This window comes from Aulostomus chinensis, chromosome 8, assembly GCF_037954235.1.
Source record: "Aulostomus chinensis isolate RoL2024-O1b breed Wild chromosome 8, RoL_Achi_v1.0, whole genome shotgun sequence".
Lineage (NCBI taxonomy): Eukaryota > Metazoa > Chordata > Actinopteri > Syngnathiformes > Aulostomidae > Aulostomus > Aulostomus chinensis.
This window is the reverse complement of record NC_141327.1, coordinates 26689087-26712060: the sequence shown is the minus strand read 5'-3', so window position 1 is coordinate 26712060 and position 22974 is coordinate 26689087. Positions and strand designations below refer to the sequence as shown.

Sequence of the window (22974 nt, the reverse complement as noted above, 5' to 3'; positions counted from 1 at the left end):
TGTAAGAATGGTTGATGGAATCAAAATGACCTGCCCACAACCCGGGCTTTTTGCTGTGAGCTTCAGCTACTCGTGTAGTTCAAGATTTCTCCTCTGAGTTCCACAAGTAGACGCTTACCTCAATAAGCAATGCAGAGATGGACTACATGTATACAAATATCCTGTAAGCTCCCTGCAGCATTCCACCTGCTCATCTACAGTCTCCAGAACACTGTAATGCATAAAGTGTAGTTCGTGAGGGCTAGCGTAGTCATCTGCAGCTCTTGGCTGCGAGGGAAGAGAAAGGCTGTGCAGGATTTAGCTTCAATTTGTTGAAACTCAATTTGCAATAATTACTTTAATTTGGCGACTGATTTGGGAGGGCAGAGAAATTAGAATCTAAGCAAAAATGAGTCGTTAAGGAGGCAATTATGTACATCGCTGCAGCAATAGTGACACACGCATGAGAACACGTGCATGAATAGAATACAGTGTCAATGCTTTTATCTGGAGCAATGCATCTTTCATTTCCTACGCTTCACCACACTGATGATTGGACAAACAGCCCCCTATCGTCAAAATTATCACCTAATCAAATCCTGGTATCACGGCCACCTTCAACAAATCATTAACTGTCTTCTCAGCTCACTTCTGTTAAACAATCCCACTCTCCTTCGTCGTTGTTCACAGTTTAATTGTGAATTTAGATCTGGTTCAATGCCATCAGCCTAACTTTGGAAATGCAAATATCATCCTGGACTTCTATAACAAGTACAGAGTTTCTGTGGTGAGTCTCCACAACCTCCAACTCAGTCACGATTGGGCCATTTCACCCATTATTCTCCCAGTCGTCCATCTTAGCCTCCAGCGATATCTTCCATAATTTAAAAACTAAATGTCGACAAAGTGCAAACTTAAGAGTGGATGAGTGTGGCCGTCTGTCTCCCGCGTGACTGAGCTGCTCTGCAGTGACAGTCAGCACTGATCAATCCTGTTTCAAGACTCGGGGGTTGTGAGAAAACCGTCACTTAACGACAGCACTCAAAAATGTCCGGTGATATACTCTTAACTGGAAACGGGCAAGTGGCACAGTGGAGAAGACGCGGCTTTAATTCTGCAGACAAATGGAGATGTACACAAGGATATTGGTGAGTTGCCACCACTGGTGCCAAGACAAATGTTTACACATTCAGACGAAGTATTTAGGGAATTGACAGCAAGATTTTTACAGCAACTGTCAAGTTTTGAGAAAGTTAGTGACTTCTGGTCCTAATTGGTCTCTGGGCAGGCTGTCTCTCAAAATCTGTCAGGACGATTCCACTGCTGAGGGAGATTCTTATTATACATCCATGCCAACTCCTTTTTTTTTTCAAGCTGAACCATCCCTAAAGTGTGCATTCCCATTCACTCAACTGAACCTACCTGGGGAAAAAAACCACAATAAAAATGGCCAGCAAATTAAGTTTTGGTTGTTTTAACCATGCAGTTAAGCAGAGGTCAACAAGCTGGGACCCTTTTCTCTTGGAAGCACCACTCAAATTTCTTCTTGACTTTGCATCTCGTCACTTCTGAGAACGTGTATTTGAATGGGAGAAAGGAAAATTACTGGGCTTGTTCAACAAAAAGGGAGAACAAGAAAACCTATCATTTAAAATAAATAAATAAAAATATTATCAATTCACAAACTGCCTTCATTTCAAAGCTTTGAATTACGCTTAATAACGACCGTTCAACTCTTTTTCATAACATTTATTACCTGATGAGAGAGTAACGGTTTCTAATAGTGTCACAATATCACAATTTGAATGATAATTTCCCTTCCCTTCAAAACTCAGCTTCCTTTGACTTTTTTCCCCACAATGATGATATTTTCATGAAAGAGATTTTTTTTTTCTTCCCAAAATGGTAGTGGTTACAGCCATTGTCTTTTTTTTCTTTTTTTTTTTTTTTTTTTAACTCCCTTTAATTTAATACTTGCTTTTGCGAGAGAAATGTGAAGTTCAAGAGACAAACTGCCCAACACTCAGGTAATGGAGTCCATCTTAATGAGCTCATTAGACCGTTTTTGCGGAGGTTCCTGTGTTCTCCAGTTGGGCGTGCTGGACAGCTGCCATCAGTTTGACCTGCTGCATGCCCTTTGACCTCTCAGTAAACTCAGCTAATGTTGCAGAGCTGTTCGTTTTGCTAGGAATATGGAGGACAACAGTGAGCAGACGATCACAGCGTCACACGTTTCCAGTGCATTCTTATGTGCTGTGGATCATTCAAACTTGATTTTTTCTTTTATGATCAATCTGCCAGCCCCATCAGTATCAGCGGACATTAGTCATTTCTGAATACATTCATTCATATTGGCCCAGTTTTGCTCGACCATACTATGAGGAGACAGCAACAAAAACATGATCTAAGGGCTTTTCTGTATGTTTCGGAAACAAAGGAAAAACATTTCTCAGAGCTCATTACTCAATATGTACAAAATCTGAATGCCAACATTGGCCATATCAGCTGGGAAATACTGGCATATCTGGCAAACAAAAACGACATCAAGCATCCCTATCAGCAACGTTCACGGAGAATCCAGAACGTTCCAAGCAGCAGAATTTAACGAGGATACACGATCCTCCAGCTCTGGTTTATCTTCATTTGTGGATGCTAAGTGGGGAAGCTGAACAAGCAGCATCTTCAAACGGCAACATTCAAGCACGCTGAGCAGAAAACGGGTTGAGTTTGTGTGGATGCGAGACGAGCTCCTAACCTACAATGAGATGAGATTTCCGCTACTGTATAGGGAGCTCACTGATGTTAACAGCTTCCTCTTTCTTTCTTTCTTTCTTTCTTTTTTTTTTTTTTAAAGTGATCACTTTCTTTGTGATACGTTTCGAGACATTCCATCAGGTTCAACCTGGTCAGAAGATAGGAAAATGTATCACACATCAGGTTTGTATCATCAGCTAGAGTTTTAATTGTGCACCCTGGGAGAAATGCAATTATCACTTTGCATTAAAGAGGGAACTGGGGAAAAAAAGTGGGTCAGGGACAGATAAGCAAAATTAAAGACAGGAGGAGAAAGTGACAGACAGCAGAAAACGGTTCAAAGAGGGGAATAAAGGGGGAGTGGGGTGGCAGTCAGAAAAAGAGCAGAGACTGTAAGGACGAGTCAAAGAGAGAAAGTCAGAGTGAGACAGGACAAGACGAAAGAGAGAGAGCGAGCACTGTGGTCCTCAAAAGACAAATTAGCCAACAGACGTTTGAAGCTGAAGCGCCTTGAACTCCAATTAAATATTTCACCCTGTCATAACCAAGCTTCCCCCATTTTACTGTACGTCTTACACTCAGACCTACGAGAACAAAGGTACTGCGATTTTTTTGGTCTGGCTTCTGTTTAGAAATACACGCAAAGAAATAAGTGAAGAAAAAAAGTAAAAGTGACTTAATGGGGTGTTGGGCCTCCCCTCCACGAGCCCCCAGAGCAGCCCCAATGTGCCTTAGCATAACTTCTAGTCTGTGGGACTAACTCATTGAACACAGTACTTTGAAAACGTATTCCCTTCATTTGGGGTTGGAATGATATTGGTGCAGAGAGCTGTCGAATGCATCAGCCCAAAATCTCCCTATGGGGTCCAATTGGTCTGAGATCTGGAGATTCACATCACTTTCATCTGCTATAATGTCTGCTCTGCTCCTTCATCTCTGCTGTGGTACCTTCTGTATGTTCAGCTGCATCAAAAATTTATGGAAACATGAATGTGATGGACAACGGAAAAAAGTCAATGCAACTGCCCACATTTTTTAACTTTCTTCTGAGGCTAATGCAAGCTAACGAGCCCACTTAGCGGCAGCTGATCTTACCCAGGACCTCCTTGGATGGTGGCAAACTGAGGCTCAGGTTGGAGGAATGCAAACTAGCGTCATCTTGTAAATGGGCTCCATCCTGCAACGAGCGCACAAGTTCCCTGAGACGTGCTACCTCCTCCCGGAGAGTCTCAACATCCTGCTGGCGCTGTTGCTTGGCAACAGTAGTGGGATTCATTTTGAGGTGCAGAACTCGTGTTTTGACTGGGTCATAGTCTCCCTGAGGTGGGGGGGGGAGAGAGAGAGAGAGAGAGATATGAAGAAGACAGATTAGATGGTCATCTTCAATTTGGGTGCATTTCTAATTAAATTCTTAATTTAACAGGTAGTACATGTCAAGTGCTGTTAATGAAATTTTAAAGGTTTGACAGGTTTAAGTGACAACATGCACATCAGAACTCCATCCATCCATTTTCTACCTCTTATCCTATTACGGGTCGGGGGCCTATCCCAGCAGCCTTCGAGCAAGAGGTGGGTTTCACCCTGGACGGGTCACCAGTCCATGGCAGGCCCAACACATATAGACAGACAACCATTCACACTCACAGTCACGCCTACGGTCAATTTGGAGTATCAATCAGCCTCGTCCCCTCTTGATGTCTTTGGACTGTGGGAGGAAGCTGGAGTACCAGAGAGAACCCAGCAGGAACAGGGAGACCATGCAGACTCACACAGTCTTGCTGTGAGGCGACAGTGATAACCACTGCACCACCGTGCTGCCCAAGTCAGAACTCACTGCTCTTAAACGTCCTCTCGTGTAATCCTAACACTCATCAGGGTCTTTGTCCGCCCGACAGAAAGAAAAAAAAAGACTAAAAACGTTTCAAAGCTTCAAATGACTGTCAAATCAAAAAGATAATCATAATTTTGACTGTGTGACCCAAAAAGCTGAGGTTTTTTTTCCCCCCCAAAGTAGGAGTCTGAGAACTGCTTTTGCCATTTCCCCATTTGCACAATTATATTCATGTATTACCCTTTGAATAAAAAGAACACTTGGCACATCTTTTAGATGAGATGGGTGCGCAGGACAGGAACACATGCTTTCTTTGTCCTTTTTTTTGTTTTTTGTTTTGCTGAGGGGAATGTGACCGGTGTCAGGCGGACAATCACTCCCTGATGAACTACAAAAACTGTTCAAGCTGTTTGACTTATCTAGTACCCTTGTCATTATAATAATAATAAATTACATCACAAGATGAGACAGTGGGTGGGGCTCCTAATTAACCAAAACAATGACATCACAGTCGGTGCACACCTCTGTCAGCTGCTGTGCAGAAAGTGAATGACTAGTTAGAGAGACTGAGTAGTTATTCTCATGCTGCTGCCATCCACAATTCAATGAATCAAATCACTGAATTTCACTGAATACTGAGAAGCACTTACAGAAATAGGAAATAATTCTTTTGTTCAAATAATGGGTTTGGAGAAGAGTAAAACTCTGGACAAAGGCATTGAGCTTTTCGCAGTTTGTTTTCTACATTCACGACGCAATCGAGTATTATATCTAGTCTACATCCAGTATACATCGTCTATACGTCCCTCCTCTTTCTCTACTGATGAAGTCAAAGCCATCACAGCCACTCTTCAGCAATCAGACTAAAAGCACTGCACAATGTTACTGGACACAAAAGATGTGTCTGTGAAAGGAATGAGACCGCTGATGTACTTGTGTGAAATATGTGAGGTGAGAATATGAATGTGGCAGAAAAGCTTGAACAGGCTTTCTTAATCACAAGGCCAAAAGAAATTTATGGGAACCTCTCACGGCGCGTGCTGACTGTGTGCACAAAAACACTTTCCGAGAAATCCGTGCTCTCACTCACGGTGACGAGAGATGTTCATTCTAAAGTTACATACCTTGTGGCCAACTGCCATTCATCATTTTCACTCTCGCTTTCTTTAATCCCTTTAAGTCAACTTGAGGTTTAATGAATGTTCACCAAAACCCTTATAAATACTGCTCAATGTCCACGTTCAAGAAAAACCAAAGCATTAAACACACAAGAATCCACAGTGCCTGCACCGTGCACAAGTTTGCTTGTGCTACGCCGTTGTTCTATGAACGAATCAGCAGGGAGTGCTGTGCTGGTTTTTCTCATTGTGCTATCACTCTCTTCCTTCAGCTTTGGAAGCATAAAGTAGTATAAAACATTAATATTTATGTACAGTACTATAGTAGGACAAGTACAAGAAACTGGAGTTGTGACTTTTCAGCATGTAGCTTCATTCTCCTCTGAAAAGAGAAGGGAACCTCTGGGAAGATAATACATTGCACAGATAGATACAACAATCTCTCCACAATCAGAATTTTGGAGGACTTCAATAATTAATTTTGCATCTTATCATTTACTCGGTATAAATAAATCACGGCGTTAACATTACATAATGAAGCATGCCTGCTGTTAAATAGCTGTGTGGGAGTCAGGAAATGTAGGATTATGACAAGCAGCTTTATATGAAACTTTTCTATCGCTACAGATATTTACTCCCTGCGTCGCCTCGGACTGTTACATGAAACCCTCTCCACAGAGGCTACAGGAGCGCACACACCAATGTTATGACCTACTTTATTTCCCAGTGTGCTACTCTTTGCCCTTCGTACAGAGCAGAGCTGCAGACCACAGCAGCAGAATCCCCTGCACTGATTTACTATAAACAGCGCATGAAGCACCTTTGAAACATTTTGAACAAAACTTTATTGCTCCTCTCTACATCTGAACTGGTGGAATTCAATTGATTAAAAAGCTAAGAAACCCTCCATGCATCTCCCAGAAACTCATAACACCTTTAGTAAAGGTGTAATAGCATTGCTCCACTTGAGTGTGACGCAACAAGATCCGACAGTGGCAGTGTATTGTCTCACATAATACCTGCACAAAGTTGTGTAACACACAAGGAGTCTCATACAGATGGATGCGGGTAACACGAGTGAAATAGAAAGAATTACAATCAGTAGTGAAGCCAAAATGAAGGAAAGGGAAGAAATACTTCTTCTGCTGTCACTTTGTTTTCTTCCAACTCTTTAAGTCTGGGTAAATGAGAAGACTCCATCATTGCTTCGTGCCAATATGGGGAGAGGTGCGCAAGGACACACACACACGTGCACACGCACACAGAAGCGCGCGCACTCACTCTCTCTCTCACACACACACACACACACACACACACACACACACACACACACTTGCTCTCGCTCTCTGAGGTCCTGATTACTGTCGAAATTAGATCACATGTGCCCCAAGCTGACGGTTATGAAATAAAATACAGGTGTGCGCGCGTGTGTGTGCGCGCGTGTGTGTGCGTGCATGCGTGCGTATTGCAGGGCAGAGTGGTTGAATGTAGAATGGGAGTATACAGATTGGAAACTGTTAATACACAGAAAAAAAGCATAGCCCCCCCCCCCCCCCCAAAAGTGTGGATGGTTTATCAGTTTAGTGAAAAAAATACACAAATGGAAGGGAAAAACACTTATACATAAAGCTTTGTATAATTGTAGAGGAATGGCGAAATTGAGCTTTCCAAAATGATGAACAGAGAATGTGAGAATTTATATCAAACTGTTATCAACTGGACTGCACCGATGTGACAGCCAAATTAAGTGCTGGTTTATTTTGCTCCTCCGTAAATCTTCTGAAGCTTTGCATCTGCATATAAAAGGTTTATTCAAGGATACGTCTGGGTGCGTGTTCCCATACACAGCCAGAGAAAAATGAAAGCCACAGCCACATAGTGTGAGACAGATATTCAAATTTGAGCAGTAAAACATACAAAGAGTTCAGTCTTCAGAAGCCACATGCTGTCAAAAACTCTCAGACATTTTTTCTTAGAAATAGATGAAGCTAAAGAGGTTAGAATGATTTGGCCAGTAAGATGCCTGGTCAGAGTCACAGCGGAGGGGATGCGCTGAATTCATCGCTGGCATTAAGGATCATTTTCTCCACAAGTCAAGACAAATGGTGTGTCCCAAATCGCATACTTCCATACTGCATACTTCAAGTTTTCAAACTGAGTATACTAAGTATACGATGTACTCAGTCGTGCAGCGCGGGAGTTTCGAGGGTGCAGTGCTGTCCCAAATCGCATGCTGACGCGCCTGACGCAGATCACCATAAATGACAACACAAGGTCTTCTTCTACACTGATTTGAGACCAGCTAGCACCGCATCAGCATCAGCATCAGCATCAGCCCGCTGCCATTTTAATCAATGAAGTGAGTGCGGCGAATGTCCACAGTCGCACAATCGGTCAAAATCTTGACCGATTAGAGTACGCCATCCGGGTTTTTTTTGCATACTCGATTTTCGCATACTATCCATACTTTTTTTCCACTTTCAGTTGAGTATACTCAAAATTTTAAGTATGTATTATGGAAGTATGCGATTTGGGACACACCAAAAGTGATTCATTTTAGGCTGAGCCAGCAATGCAAGAGCAAAGGCCACTGAGTGACTGAGTGATCAGGTTGGACTCCTGCTCCTTCAAACTAAATTGGCCCAGAAATCTTGACATCACTACACACGGAGTGCTTTTCCTCCACTTGTAAAATTCTCAAAACGAGTGTGAAGACCGGTTTCAGTTGCAGGGCACACGCTGTTTGGACAGGTGTTATAGATACTCAGATCTCCGGCGTCGAGTCCATGAAAACATCACATTTCTGCCTCAAGAGAAGTTTCAATAATGAAAAACATGAGTCACCGAAGTCTTCAGAAAATCTCCCCATCAACACATCAGCACAGTGCTTCTGTAGACATAAAACACAGACTTCTCTGTAACACAGATGTTTTATGTCCTTCCTCTAGGCCAGACTCACTTCAGAAAAAACAGTGGTTTTACTGCAGCAGGCGTGTCCAGGAGTATCAGGGAATTCACGATATCGACACTTCCCCTGACAGGCCCTGTGACAAAATGGCCATAAAACTACGCTGGGTTTGGACTTGAGTTTTTGTTTAATTGGTTGGAATAAATAGAAGAGCTCTTTATATCCTATAACTCTGCATGTTTAATTTTGCTTTTTTTGTTTTTATTGTCTTTTAATGAATTTGTAATGTACTCTTTAAGCAATACTTCACCCCCCCCCCCCCCCAAATTGCCTTATAACCACTCATAGTTGCGCATCTTGGTCTTAAAAGGATGCCCCTCCCAACACACAAACACACTCACACACACTTCTTATTTGTGTCCAGAATACAGAAAGCACCAGTTACATATTCTCAGCTTGAAACTAACGGACACAAACTAGCAACAACAGCTAAACTGTACAACATGTCCGTTCAGAAGATCAAACTCATTGTCCAGTGTAATCTACGTCTTCTTCGTCCAGTCATATGATAAAAAAATCCATCATCACTCTGAGCTGATCTCCAAACAAACAAAATGGAGCACCCCTGCTTCAGCGCGAGCGTGAAAGAGCGCGACCGGATGGCACAGTGACTCAAATCAACCGAACTCATTTAACCGGCACATTCAAATTTGCTGTAATGTATTCCTGTAAATGTTCTTGTGTGAGATGCCACGGATCTGACTGGTGATTTATAAAGACACTCGCCTTGCCTTGAACTTTACGCACACACCAAACTGAAGCTGGGTCACGGGGAAATATTTTTTAATCAATTCTCCTTTTTTACTTGGCCAGAGAGGGTTGAACAGAAACAGCATCGTCAAGTGAAGTGGCCTTTTCTATTGAAAAAATATTCTCACGATTAGAGACAATTATCTACAACACAGAGAGGCGTAAAATTACCATTTCAATTGACATGCCAGTCTCACTTGTGTTCACTTATGCAACATTAAATGGCCAAGTTAATGCAAGCAAACTGCTTATTACTTCTTGGTTCTGGTGGTCTATTATGTGTGTAGGTGTTAACTTTTATGTACATATTGACTGTCTATTCTTCCTCAGAGTATTTACACTGCAGTAAGGTGGAGTGCTATGTTATCTCTTATTCATTCAACAGCAATAATTATACATCCAATGCCTGGGAGCAGAGTCAGTTTTAAAAGAGAGCAAGAGATGAGTGAGAGTGTAAGACTGTGGGAGGAAAAGGTCGTTTTTTTTTCTCGCACCGAGGCTTCTTGTTGTCCTGGATGGAGCGCAGGACTTGACTTTCTAGTTTTGCACAACAACTGGTGAAAACATCATGCAGCCAGGACGTAATATGTGTATCTTTTCTTAAACAAGTAGTACGGTCTCTTTCTATCTCGAAGGAACATCAGAGTGTAATGTTGGAGTGACGATAAGCACATGCATAACAAAGAGACAAAGTTGATGCAATCTCTTGCAATGGAAACAATTATCCTCATCGAGACGCTTGGCAGCAAGAGAAAAGAAGACAAAGTACAGCAGTGTTCAACACCACAACACGACAGACCAACTGTTGAGACCGACCATTTTTTTTTTTTTAACGGACCAGGGGTCCCCTAAAGCCTCAGCCCAGCCACAAAAATAAAAAAATATCAAGAGACTTGCAACCCCTCCTTTTATCAGAGTGGTTTGAAGCAACATCGCACAAACATGCAAATGTAATCCAAATTTAAATGTACTAAAAACTGAAGCACAATCTGTCATACAGAAGTACGAGTTCTCCGGTCACTGTCTTGTGACTTTATGTTTTATTAAAAAAAAAAAATAAAATAAAAACCTGACCCTATTCCAGTGGACCACACTCTAGAATGCTTCTACACAGGATCTCCATATCGGCCTCTTACTGACTGGAGGAGTCTTCAAGATCGGATCAAACTGGCTGAAATGCCTCTATTACACAGCCTGTCCTCCTTATGTGAAGGGCTGCCACAGAAAGTAGACTAATTACACAAGAGGGTTTTTGACAGTTGCACGCCGTCAGTGTGATCTAAACATGCAGATGGGGGGGGGGGTGATTCTGCGAACCATTCATGCCTACTCATTCAGTCACTCATTTCTCCTTTCAAATGCTTCTCCATTCAGTCACTCATCTCTTTACTCAGGCTGATGTTGAGGTCTCCTGGTGTGCATCAGACCATGGAGGAGTCATAAAAAATCAGCTCCGCAAACCTGACCTGAGCCATTGACCATGCAACCTTGAAAGTTGCACGCGCGCGCGCACACACACACACACACACACACACAGAGTTGTCAATTGCCTTAAAAGTGTTGGTCATGCTCGAGAACACAGATAGATTCTATTCACCCCACAGCTAAATGGAACCAAAACGCTTGCCCACACACTATTCATTTAAGTGCCCTGGTAGGCTTAGTTTGGCACAGAATGACTCAGGGGAGGTGGAGGACCTGACTGAGATGAAACACACACACATACACTCACAGCCAATTTAAAAAGGAGAAGGGTTCAGATGGGGTGTAACTGAGGGAGTTAGTGAAGTAACTTTGCCAGATGAAAGTGGCTGGATTAGATGCACCCAGTCATGCCTGTGTGTCTGTGCATGTCAGTAATGTTAAAGTGGCTACCAGCCAGGATTCATTTCACTCCCTTTCATTCCCAGCTGACACGGGAGATAGTCTACATCTATTTTTACCAAATCTCTTCCACCCTATTGCTCTGTCCATTGTAATCCCTTAAAACAATAACAGTGGACTTAAATTAGCCACAGGTTCTGCAACTTTTCCATCGGACTCTGCTGGAATCACACCTGGGTCCAATTGTGCTTGAAAAAGTGTCAGATATAGGGGGCTTTTGTGCGAATCAATCTGTTGTGTCATGGACTAGGTTGTTGCCCTTGGGGTTATTAAATTGGTTCCTTTGAGTCAGAGGAATACATCCATCACAGGGACGATATGAGGGAGGACTTCACACTCACCTGTATGTTGTGTCTCTCCAGTCTCATCTCCAGAATGTTGTTCTTCTCCTCCAAACTCTGACGCTCTGCCTCTAAATCTTCAATTTTCTGTCTGAAAAATACACACACACAGTTACAGTATGTAAATACCTCCACCAGGTCGAGTACACACTTTCAACTCAGGTTGACCTCAGAAGAATGTCTGGATGCACAGAGGGCCATGTGAGGACTGAGTGAGTTCATACACCCTCAGCATTCGCATGAACCTTTCATGTCCCAGGTTTGGAGAGGTAGTTTTTGCAGCCAGTTATGAACCATCTGTGTTTTGTGCGTCGACTACCTCAGAATGTTGACCTCTTCTTTGGTCACCGAGGAGCTGCCTTCCGCAACAGAGGCCTGTTGCTTCTTCAGAGACTCCAGCTCGATCTCCACCTGGGATGAGAAGGAGAAAATGGCGCATCATTAAATGAATTGCTTTGGTCGTGCGCCCGCCAGAAACCTTTTGGCTGCAGATAAAGCCACAGGACTGCCTGCCATCTTCTCAAGGAAAACATCCAGACAAACAGATTCATTCTTTTCACACAATTAGTTCACTAACTCATTTGATAATGCACAGTCTTTGTTTTCCTGTAGTTTTTTTTTTGTCAGTCTTAGTTTCACTCTGATCTTGCTTCCCGTCCTGCAATTATCCCTCATTTCCATTTGCACACCCGTTTCCCTCTTTTTCTGACAGCATCTGTCTGTCTCTCAGCTAATCCTCACTCCCAGTCTTCCCAAGACAGATAAGTAATTACTGCTACACCAGACAGGTGGATTTCATGCGTCAATACTCATTGCCATGGCTATGTTGATGTCTCCTCGGCAACAAGGAGCCATGAAAAGAAGAGAGATGAGTGAGGACACAAAGAAGGAGTCAGGGAGTTTAAAAGAGAGTTCAGATCACATCTTCCAACTCTCTACTGTATCCCACTTTTGTTCCGTATTTGAAAGTTGTCAGCAACTTTAAAGTTGTATCATCTTACCTAACTGTAACTATGCCAAGGCAAAGTTATAAAAAAAAAGAAAGAGGTTTTCTCTGACTTCTGAGTTAGTTAGTTCTGTCAGGATGTAATCAGATGGGAATAACACTTAAGACTGATATACCTATCTATCTATTCGGGGGACAAACGTCACTGTTAGGCAGAGTGGAATTATAGGTTAGTTAGATTGTTAGTCGCAGCATCTTGCGTCCGTGCCTCTTTGAAAGCGTGAGCATTAATCGAATGACGCCTGTCCTCACCACTTCAATGAATGAGCTTCCAAACAGCGATTTCACGTCGTCGCTGTTCAGACTTACGGTTGGAGACAGCAGAGGTTTCGGTGTGTGATACCATCGGTTAGACACATCAGTACAGTGAGCTGATCCACAAAACTCTCATCTGCTCCCACAATCTGGGTTTTCCTTCAATATTACAACGGCTTCTAACAGATGTGTGTAGTTTGAGGTAAACAGATACACTATGAAGAAGCTTCTCCTCTGGTGTGCTGGTTACCATGGTGACCAGTCCCGACCCAAAAGAGAGACAGAGGAAACCGGCGCCTTTCTGATCAGTTCAAAGATTTGCAAGTGGAAGCGCTCTCTCTCTCTCTCTCTCTCTCTCTCAAAAAAAAAAGAGATGCTGGCTTCATCACTTTTTCTCACGGCAGCAGCATGCAGCCGCATACACCCACTCCTCACTGGTAACGACTGATGCTGGCATGCTGAAAAATGTGGGGACAGTGGCCTGAAGACAGACTCAGTAGACCCGGCAAGATAACAGTCGTCACGACCAAGAGGCTATCAGAGTCAGAAGAGGTGCCGAGGGCTGAGGTGAAAATGTGAACACTTATAACCGTTAAGAGACCAAGCTACTAAGATGTCGATCATAAAATTAATAGACAGTAAGCTGTTTAAGAAGTTGAAAAAAACAAAAAACAAACTCGGACCTGCCTCTTGATCCAGATCTGACCCAAAGTGGACAGATGCAGTTCATCAGTAATATTGTCTCAAGCAGGGGAACTCAAATACTAATCTTAAAAGGGCCACAACATTTTTTTTTTCAAAGGGTCGAAGGTCCACTTGTTGAGGTCAGTCACGCCACATGTGACAACACTGTAATATTCAAAACAAAATGCCCCTTTTCATTCCAAGCAACAACAAAAATACGGACTAAAATAAAATGTAATTTCCATTATGACATGAATTAAAATAAATAGTTGGATGAAACAAAACATGACCCCTATCATGAATCCAAAACAATTATGCCAGGAGCGGGTCAAGAACACTTTTCTTTTTAAACGTTAACTCAAAGAACCACAAGGAGGAAGGGAAAATGTATTTCTGTCCTATGGTGAATCAAGCATGGCAGGAACTCCAAACTAACATGGATGCTCAAATCAAACCAAAGGTCCCTCTCAGTTTAACAAACTGAATAAAAGTTTAAAAACTGCTCCAAAAACAAAGTGAAAGTTAAAACATTGCGCTTGCAGTGGTGAACTCTGAGTGACCCAGTGACAGGCTGTCTGTGTATCGTTGGCATCGCGTCTCGGGGGGGGGGGGGGGGGGGGGCAGTGTACCTGTGTGTATGTGCTGCGGCCACAAGGGCAGGGTGGAACATAAACGCGGCATTTGGGGTAACAAAATGAATAAATAAATAAACAAGTAAAGAAACGCTCAGGCCGGACCGGCCATTTGGGAAGCCTCCTGAGCCTCCTTATGGCCACCCTGCCTTGACGTGCTGACCCAATCAAAACACACAGTAAAGGAATAACAGTTCTGGAGCCTCAATAGGGGCAGCCGGCAGGCCGGACGCCCCTATTGAGGCTCCATACATCTATGGGAGGCCAACAGTCTTGTGACGGTTAGAAGTTGTGTCCACACAACTTACCTCTTGCATCTCTCAGATCTCATCTCAGTTCTTCAAGGGCTAAACGACTGTGTCATTGACATTAAACACTCTTCAACTCCACTCCAACTCGATATTCAGTTAAAGGAAAAGGTGCCATTCAGGTGAGGGGAAAGTCACCCTGCAGTTTTCCATTGCAGTAAATGAGAACTTGGTGGTGGGTTACCTAAGGTTTGAATCTCAAATGGGAAGCTAAATTGAGTTTGATGTTTATATTGTGAGAGCTGAAGCTTCTGGCTACATTTTGATGCCTATTATGTGCTTATGGAGATAAATCTGTGTGACCGCCAGAAGTTTACTGTTGATATTTTTTTGAAAACCACTGCCCTAGGTGCTGGTCACACACTGATGAAGATAAACATTTTCCCATGTGTACAGTGCAACAGCCAAGTATTTCACAGAATGAGGGTAGAGTGTGGCTGCAAACACCACAGCAAGGTGGCGGATGGAAGGTTGAGTTGTTTAATGTTAGTAGATATTAATATAAAATAAACCACAGAAAATTATGTGATTTTGATTGTACGGGAAGGTAAAACGCACTGAAAACACCGGCGCACATTCATTCTTACTGTGTGTAGCTGCAATTTCAGAGTCCCCGCCTCTTCCTGCGCTTTGGTTAGCTGCGCCTGAATAGAGCAAAAGCACAGCAGAAAAGGTTGAGACACAAAGTGCAAGAACTCAGCTTTGTTCCAGTGATGCTCACATTGCCATGTTTACTACAAGTGCTGTTTTATCAGCTTTCAGTGAAGAAATCTGTTAAGTTGTCCACTGAAGAAGAGTCATGAAGACAAAGCGCAGCTGAGCAGCTGATAGATTCGCAGCGCCGCTGGCGATGAGGAAAGTGTCTCACAACAAGCATACTAAACTGGTGGCAGCTTTGGGAGTTTAAATCCATATTTTACATTCATATTGTTTAAAGAAAAAAGAATAAACCAGGCTATATAAAGGATAAAGTAGGATACTATAAATACAAGTGTTTTACTGGTGAATGTGTACACACACACACACACACACACCTCCATCTCTGTATTGTGGTTCTGTGTCCTCAGCAGCACGTCCTCAGCCTCCCTGAGTCGCTTGCTGAGCTGAGGCGTGTATTCAGTGGGCGCCAGCTCACTGTCATAGGACTCCAGAATGGCTCGCATTCCATCTCGCTCCTGTTAACAAACAAACATTCACACACACACACGCGCAAACATTAACATTAACATAGAAAAGAGAAATCTTGCCGTATACTAGTCAACTTACCATGTAGCCAAGACAGAGGAAAGTCATGACATCACAGAATTGTGTGTTATCAGCTTTTGTTACGTTTTTATGCGCGCAAATAAAATTAGATTATCAAAGCTCTTTTATGTTTTTCTGATTTGTCTCTTCTACTTTGGTATGACTGCTTGGTGGGTTATGACAGGAAAATGGCTTTGGAAATGAGGAACAAAGTATGAGGCAGCTGTGCTTTTCTCATTCGAGCTGTGACAAGAGAGACTCAGGGTTATGGTCGCACTCATCTGTATTTCTCCTTGTGTCATAATCAATTCAAAGGCAAATGTCTATGTAGACAAAGAAAAAAGAATAAATCAAACATTTCAATCGGAGTCATGGCAGAGAAGTGTCTTTGCAAATGAAGTGCATCGCATTCCTCTACCTCGTCTCTTGTCTCAGATGTTCAGAGATAATTAAAAAATTCAAATGATTTTTTTCTCCTCTGTAAAACAGCCATAAAATGTCCTCTCTGCTCTCTGTTCAGTAAATCAGCACGCCGAGCTGTTTCCTCGCTTGCAAAAAGAGAATAAAAACCTCCTTAAGTCAACAACCTCATTCAGTTTAGTGTCACTCAGACTGACACAACATTTCCGAATGCCTCATGATTCTCCGTCGGCCTGTGTCTGCACGATTGAAGCTTGAGTGTGTGTTCTTTTCTCTCTCTCACACACACACACACACACGCGCACACACACAGTAAATGTCTTGGTACAGCATCTGTACAGCTTCAATAGACATTCTATTACTATTATTAAAACCAGACATTGGCTCATGTATTGGCCTCGTATGATAGTTAAACACATTTAGCAGTGGTCGGCCATATTGTTGGACCCACTCAATTTTTAATACTGAAACTACATGAACCATCTGCAAGTAAAAAATAAGACTGGACATCCATCCATCCATCTTCTTCCGCTTATCCTGTTAAGTGCGGTGGGGGGTGGGGGTGGAGCCTATCACAGCCACCTTTGGGCGTGAGGTGGGGTTCACCCTGGACAGGGTCACCAGTCCATCACAGGGCCAACACACACAGACAGACAACCATTGGCTCTCCCAGCCACGCCTACGGTCAGTTTAGAGTATCAATCAGCCTCGTCCCCTCTTGATGTCTTTGGACTGTGGGAGGAAGCCGGAGAACCAGAGAGAACCCACGCAGGAACAGGGAGAACATGGAGACTCCACACAGAAAGATCCCGTGCTGGAGCCGGGGCTCCAACCCAGAACCTTCTTGCTGTGAGGCCACAGGGCTGACCTCTGCTCCACCGTGCCGCCCTAAGACTGGACAGTTTAATGTAAAAATAAAGTCTTTTTAAAATATGGCTCGGCCGCCAAAAGGAAGTGAGGAATGAAAATGAAAGTTTAAAAAAAAAAAACTGTAGTCAGCTGAATTACAATTCATTCATCAGTTATGTTATACAAATACACAGGTTGCCAGGCAACACAATGCATGGAAACATGTAGTCTGTTTAAAAAGGCTTGTAAGAGAAACCTATTTTTTCATGCAAAGGCACTGTTAAGAAAGTTTCATGATGCGTATCCTTCCTTCCCTCCACTGCACAGGTCCTCTACGCACCAGAAGGTGAAGCAGGTGGTTTGGCGGCGATGAGAATTTCAACACACAGCATGCAAATATCCTTGCTGGTTAGGACCATTCTTGAATTTTGAGGGTCACTGAAAGCTCACTGGTCTATCTATTATCAATGGGGACTTCTCTGGGGAAGTGCAGTCGTGTGTGGTGTTTGGTTTTTGTTTTTGTTTTTTCTTCTTTTTTTTTCTTCCTGTTTTCAAAAGCATCACCTGAGTGTTAAATGATGTGAAAACGGGCCTGCAATGGGCGAGCTCGATCACATCCCACCTGATGAGCCGCTTCAAAACCAAGCGTAATTCATCTAAAATGATCCAGTGACAGAAGAAGCATTCCACTCTAAGAACCATCAAAGGGCGACGACAGACTGGAGTGAAGAGAAATAAATACAAACAGGAACGAGTCTGTTTAGAGGTCAGTATGTGATTCTGTATGTGTGTACTGCCAATCCGTAACAGCAAAAGCCTTTGGCTATTTACAGTCTATTAAGGTGCAATGAAATTCACTTCATCTAAATCAAAAATCTGTCAGCTTCTCTGATAAAAAAAAAAAAAAACCTTATTTCAAAAACACCCAAAGTGAGCTGGAGGATAGAGTGATAAAACTAACATTACAGTTTTCATCACCTGTTACATAAAATTGCCTTTTTTTTTTGGTCGGCGGTGACTTGTTTTGCTACTGCATCAAATAGTCTGTCTCGCAACACATGAAGAGCAAAGCATCTGAATGGGCCGACTGAAGGCTGAAGGAGATCGTTTCAAGAGAGAAGGATTCATGTCAGCGGAATGCCTCGGAAAAGCTGTTATCTATGGGAATGAAATGTGGCTTCTCCTCCAAGTTCTTTTCCTCACTGATCTATATGTAGGTAATAGTCTTACAAGCAGGTGGTCGGGCCCGAAGAGCTGCTAATGTCAATGATTGGTTCATTACACCAGCAGCTGATGAATAAAAAGTATTACATTTCAGGCATTTTTGATCAGTCCTTCAATACCGTCACAGACTGAGTCAGAGTCTGAGAATAAACTCGGGGTACTGACCCTGCCACAAAGGCGTCCATTCAGAATGGGACTTATCCAAAAAAAAAAAAGAAAAAGAAAAAAAAGACATTTGGCCAAAAATAAGAACCACTGATCCAAAAGACCTCAAACTCAACACTCCCTAGCCAGGGACACCAGCTATATACACACAGAGTTTGACGTCAATCAGACGAGCAGTTGTTGAGATAATCCAGGAAAAGGCATCCTCAACCAAAGGTATCAAACAAGTAAACAGGCCCAGCAAATCTCACTGTTAAGATTCAGAACCTTTTCTGTTATTTGTCAGTTGACCTGTAGCTTTTAGACTCGCAGCTCAACTTTTAGACCCTAATATTTCACGGAAATACGTCAACCCAGAAACCAAACTAGGAAGCCAAACATCCATATGTGTAGCAGTTTGTTTGTTTTGACAGCGTCTCCCGAGCAGGAGGGAAATGACTCCAATGGAGGATTAAAAGAATATGGCGGCATTTCAAATGCAATTTCAACAGTTGTGTCAAGTCCATTTATATAGTGTGGAATCATAGCAGAAGTGAAACTTTTCATACAGAGCAAGTCTAAACTTTCCCTCTTAAAATGTCATCATCTTCTAGTTATAACCTTTTCATCCTAATTGCTCTCTTTCACCAACTCCTTTATCGACTCCGGTTGTGTATACGGTGCTGTATGTTTTCCAGTTAGCAGGATAATCCAAGAGAGAACCTTAGGTAGAAGACATTTAATGCACCTGCAACTGTGTAGGGAACCTTAGTGTACGTTCCTTCAGACAGGTTGAGTTCCCGACTTATTAAGCAATACTTCATCACATCCCCTGAATACTCGGTGAAGTACATTTTTGAATGCAGTTTCCTCCGAACCAATCTTGAAACAAGTTATATTTCAAGCCTGGCTTTAGCCCTGTTTCGTTATGGTGATGGGTGTGTTTGTGTGTGTGATTTGTGTACCAAGAAACTGGGCATGTTGGCTTAGGGAATTACACACAGTGAGAAATCAATATCCCAGGGAGGTCTCGTCAGGAACTGCAGAGCAGGGGGAAGCAGGAGTCACATGACATTCACAGTGTGGAGGGAGGGAGAGAGAGTCAGGTATAGATGAAGAATTCTATGTTGGCCTTAAGATTCAAGAGTCTACTTCACTCCCTCAGTGCTGAAACAAAATGACACTGCAGAGATCTCGGGTGGATGAATACTTGCTGGTGTGTGTGTGTGTGTATTTATGTGTGTGTGTGGCTGTCGAGCACCTTGGTCAATAACAGGACTCTCTTCTGCAGTCTTCGGACCAGGGAGTCTTGTGCCTCCCTCTTCTTCTGCTCCTCCAGTGTCTTGCTGCGTTGCTGGGATAGCTCTGCACTCAGCTCAGACTGTGACCGCTCCACACTCCTCATGCTGAAGGCAGGATAAATGAATAGGTGGACGGCAGGCAAGTGTGAAGGTTAATAACAGGAGAGAGAGGGGGCAGGAAGAGGGGGAGACAGGCTGATTAGAGCTGAATGTTTTAACTATTTGGAGGAAATAAGCACCTCACTGCCAGTTTCAGACAGACAACTTACCTGACTGATACCAAATCATTTCTTGACAACTGAAATGATCTGCAATAATGATTTTTTTCCAGTCCTGATCAATATAACCATAATTATTCTGGAGGACGATAATTACGCCACAAGGTCCCTTCGCCATCCCCTCCCGCACCCACCAGTCTTTCATTCTGCTGTTTCTAATATTTCATAATGAGCCCAATACGCTCAGCAGAGGAGACGCTTGTTAACTAATGAAAGCTTTCGTAGTTGGACTGAGCTGCAGCATGAATATACCAGAGCATGCGCACAGCCCTCCCTCCAGACATCACCTCAGCCTAAACAGGACAAGTTTAATTAGTGAATTTCCTCTCTCTCTCTCGCGCGCGCACACACACACACACACACGCACGCGCGCGCGCGCACGCACACCACTGGTTACTGTCAGGAGTGCTATCAGAATCAGGACCAGTTTAATTAACTTTGTGACAATTAAGGACTTCTCAGAGATACGCTCTAATAGATACATGTGGGGGAAAGGCATGAAGGCAGGCAGAACGAGAGAAAAAGGTCTGAAAGCACAGCGAGGGATTTTGAATGTGTGAGAGCTGGTATGTGCGTGCGTGCTTTACCGGCTGTTAAGTGTGTAGTTCTGCTCTTTCAGTGCAATTTCTCTCTGCTGGATCTGAATCACCTCCCTGGACAGATCATCTGGTTTCCTAAACACAGACACAGCACACAACAGTTAGCATTCACATGTGTATATAAACACACACACACACACACACACACACACACACACTCACACTCACACTGAAAAATCTATATAACCGAGAGAGTAGAAAAGAGACGGAATTGAAGAAAACAATGGCATTTCCATATTCTTTTGTAAAGTAGCCAGTGGGGAGCTGAGAAATGAAAGGACACGAGCAGCAGAGGGAGCGATGAGGAGGAGGATAGTGGGCTAAATACCGGTCACAGCTCTACAAAACAACCTCACTCTGAGATGGAGTCTGACAGATTACAAAAGATAAACACACCATTCAGAAGGTCACATGCCAAAAGAGAGACACACAACATGGCCTACCCACTCTAAAACCCAGGGCATGACTGCGATTGTGATGAAAAATTAACACTTGTGAAATAAGCTCACAATTAAGCTACATCAGATGGCGCTGTGCACATTTACACTAAATCAAAGCAGATTCTTGCTCTCTCAAGCAACTAGAGAAGTTAGTTATTTAATTGACAGAATCAGAGTTAGGATGAATACCTTTAGAAACATACGAGTTGACGCTGAATGTCACGTTTATATCCCAGAGAGGAGTGGATTCAAAGACAGAATGTTTGATATGCCAGGAGAGTATTGCTGCTTTTAAGGAATTCAACATCAAGAGATATTTTTCAGCCTAGTACGCCAACATGTCATCGCGGGAGAGAGAAGAAAAAGCCCTGAAATACTCTTCCAACTTAATTGACAGGTAGAATATTTTTACAAAACAGTCGATCAGGTCAAGATTCTACAAAAAAAAAAATGTTAGTTACATGCCGTCACAGAAGCTCACCAAAGACACGCTTCAATTCAAAAGTCTAACGGGTGTCAGTGTAACACTTTTACTGCCACAACACCTCATCACACTCGGTTAACCAGCAGTCAGCCTGAGACCTCCAACACTGGGAAACCCACTAAATCCTGTGACAAATTAGACATATGATAGAAAAAGACTCAAGTGTTGAGATTACAGTCGTGGCTTAGAAAGTGTGCCATGTGAAAGTTGGGTGGCGTGGATTTATCAACCACTTGCACTCAGCTGGATGGAGCCTTAGGTATGGAAGTAATCTCATGACTTAAATATGAGTTCATGAATCATATGATGGAATAACTATGCTATCAAAGTAGGTAAATCCACGTTGCCCTCAGCACAGACAGATTAACCTTTCCTTGCTTTATCTGAGAGACTGTTTTTGTGTTTTATGCTGTTTGTTTGGTTTTTTTTAGGGAGGGGGGGGGGGTTTAAGGCCACATGCTTCCCTGCTGATGCAGTCAAATGACAATTTGGTTGCATTTTATAAGAGGGGATGTGGTGAACTACAGCTTTTGGTATAAGCCTCTCAAGAGTAAAATGCACTATCAGGTTAGTACAAGTTTAATGTGAGTCTAGATTTGAGTGCACACAGGTTCAAAGACAAGGGACAAGGAAAGTAGAACTACGACAACATTAAACAATTACTACAGCAATCACCTGAAAACAAGACTGAAGGAGCATAATAGAAAACATTTTTAAACGTTTCCATTTGTTCCAAGTACACCCTGCTCATATAGAGCCCGCTTATAGAGGGGATCAAACTAATTCACCAATATGAATTATTGATTAATCTATTCAACAACAATCTCTTGCCCTTTCAAGAAAAGCGAAAGTTTGCCCCTGTGATCACACGCCAGTGCTCCGGAGAAGGAAAAATATCATTAAGGGTACTGTTTCCTTTGCTAACGCTGACATCCAATCAGATGTGTGTGCTCTGCGTTAAGCTCAAACTCAGCCTCCACAGCACTGCTATACACCAGCAAAACAAGCCTCCAGGTCAGGAGACACAACAAAATTAGCATGAACAGAAATAATCCATTACAGTGGGAGAAGGGAGGCGAGCATCAGGAAACACTTACAGTGCACAAAAACTCACTCTACCTCTAAAACTGTGTTAACTAGGTAACTTGCTCTGAATGAGCTCTATTTTTGAGTCAAAATCCTTCCTCCTGCAGGGAAAAACCCCATTGCATATTTTAGTTTTGTCTTCATTGTCTCTCTTCCACATCCTTGCACGGAACACATTTTAAGAAATAGGGTCTGTTCGGTCCTTTTTAATCATCCACCGCCAACAACATAAGTACACATGTAAAGCAGGCAAGACGTTAGAAGAGTGAGTCAAAGAAGGCCAGGCAATAACTGCCAGCCAGCAGCCATCATAAATATCGATGTTGTGTGTTAGCTTTGATTCTGTGCCCCAGATGTGTCACCGCAGCTGCAGATCGGACACGAGTCCCTTGAG

The 22974-nt window shown here is 42.9% G+C and overlaps 1 protein-coding gene across 2 annotated transcripts in view; it reads right to left on the bottom strand.

Annotated features, from left to right (window-relative positions):
• mad1l1 (mitotic arrest deficient 1 like 1) overlaps positions 1–22974 on the bottom strand; it is a 46253-nt gene that overhangs the window by 16463 nt on the left and 6816 nt on the right. For both annotated transcript variants that reach the window (XM_086212025.1, XM_086212026.1), the window contains exons 10-16: positions 20559–20645; positions 19654–19798; positions 15545–15685; positions 15098–15154; positions 11945–12036; positions 11626–11716; positions 3829–4051 (exon numbers count right to left, since the gene is read on the bottom strand). In XM_086212025.1, the coding sequence (XP_086068151.1) occupies positions 3829–4051; positions 11626–11716; positions 11945–12036; positions 15098–15154; positions 15545–15685; positions 19654–19798; positions 20559–20645 (836 nt within the window). The remainder of the gene's footprint in view (positions 1–3828; positions 4052–11625; positions 11717–11944; positions 12037–15097; positions 15155–15544; positions 15686–19653; positions 19799–20558; positions 20646–22974) is intronic.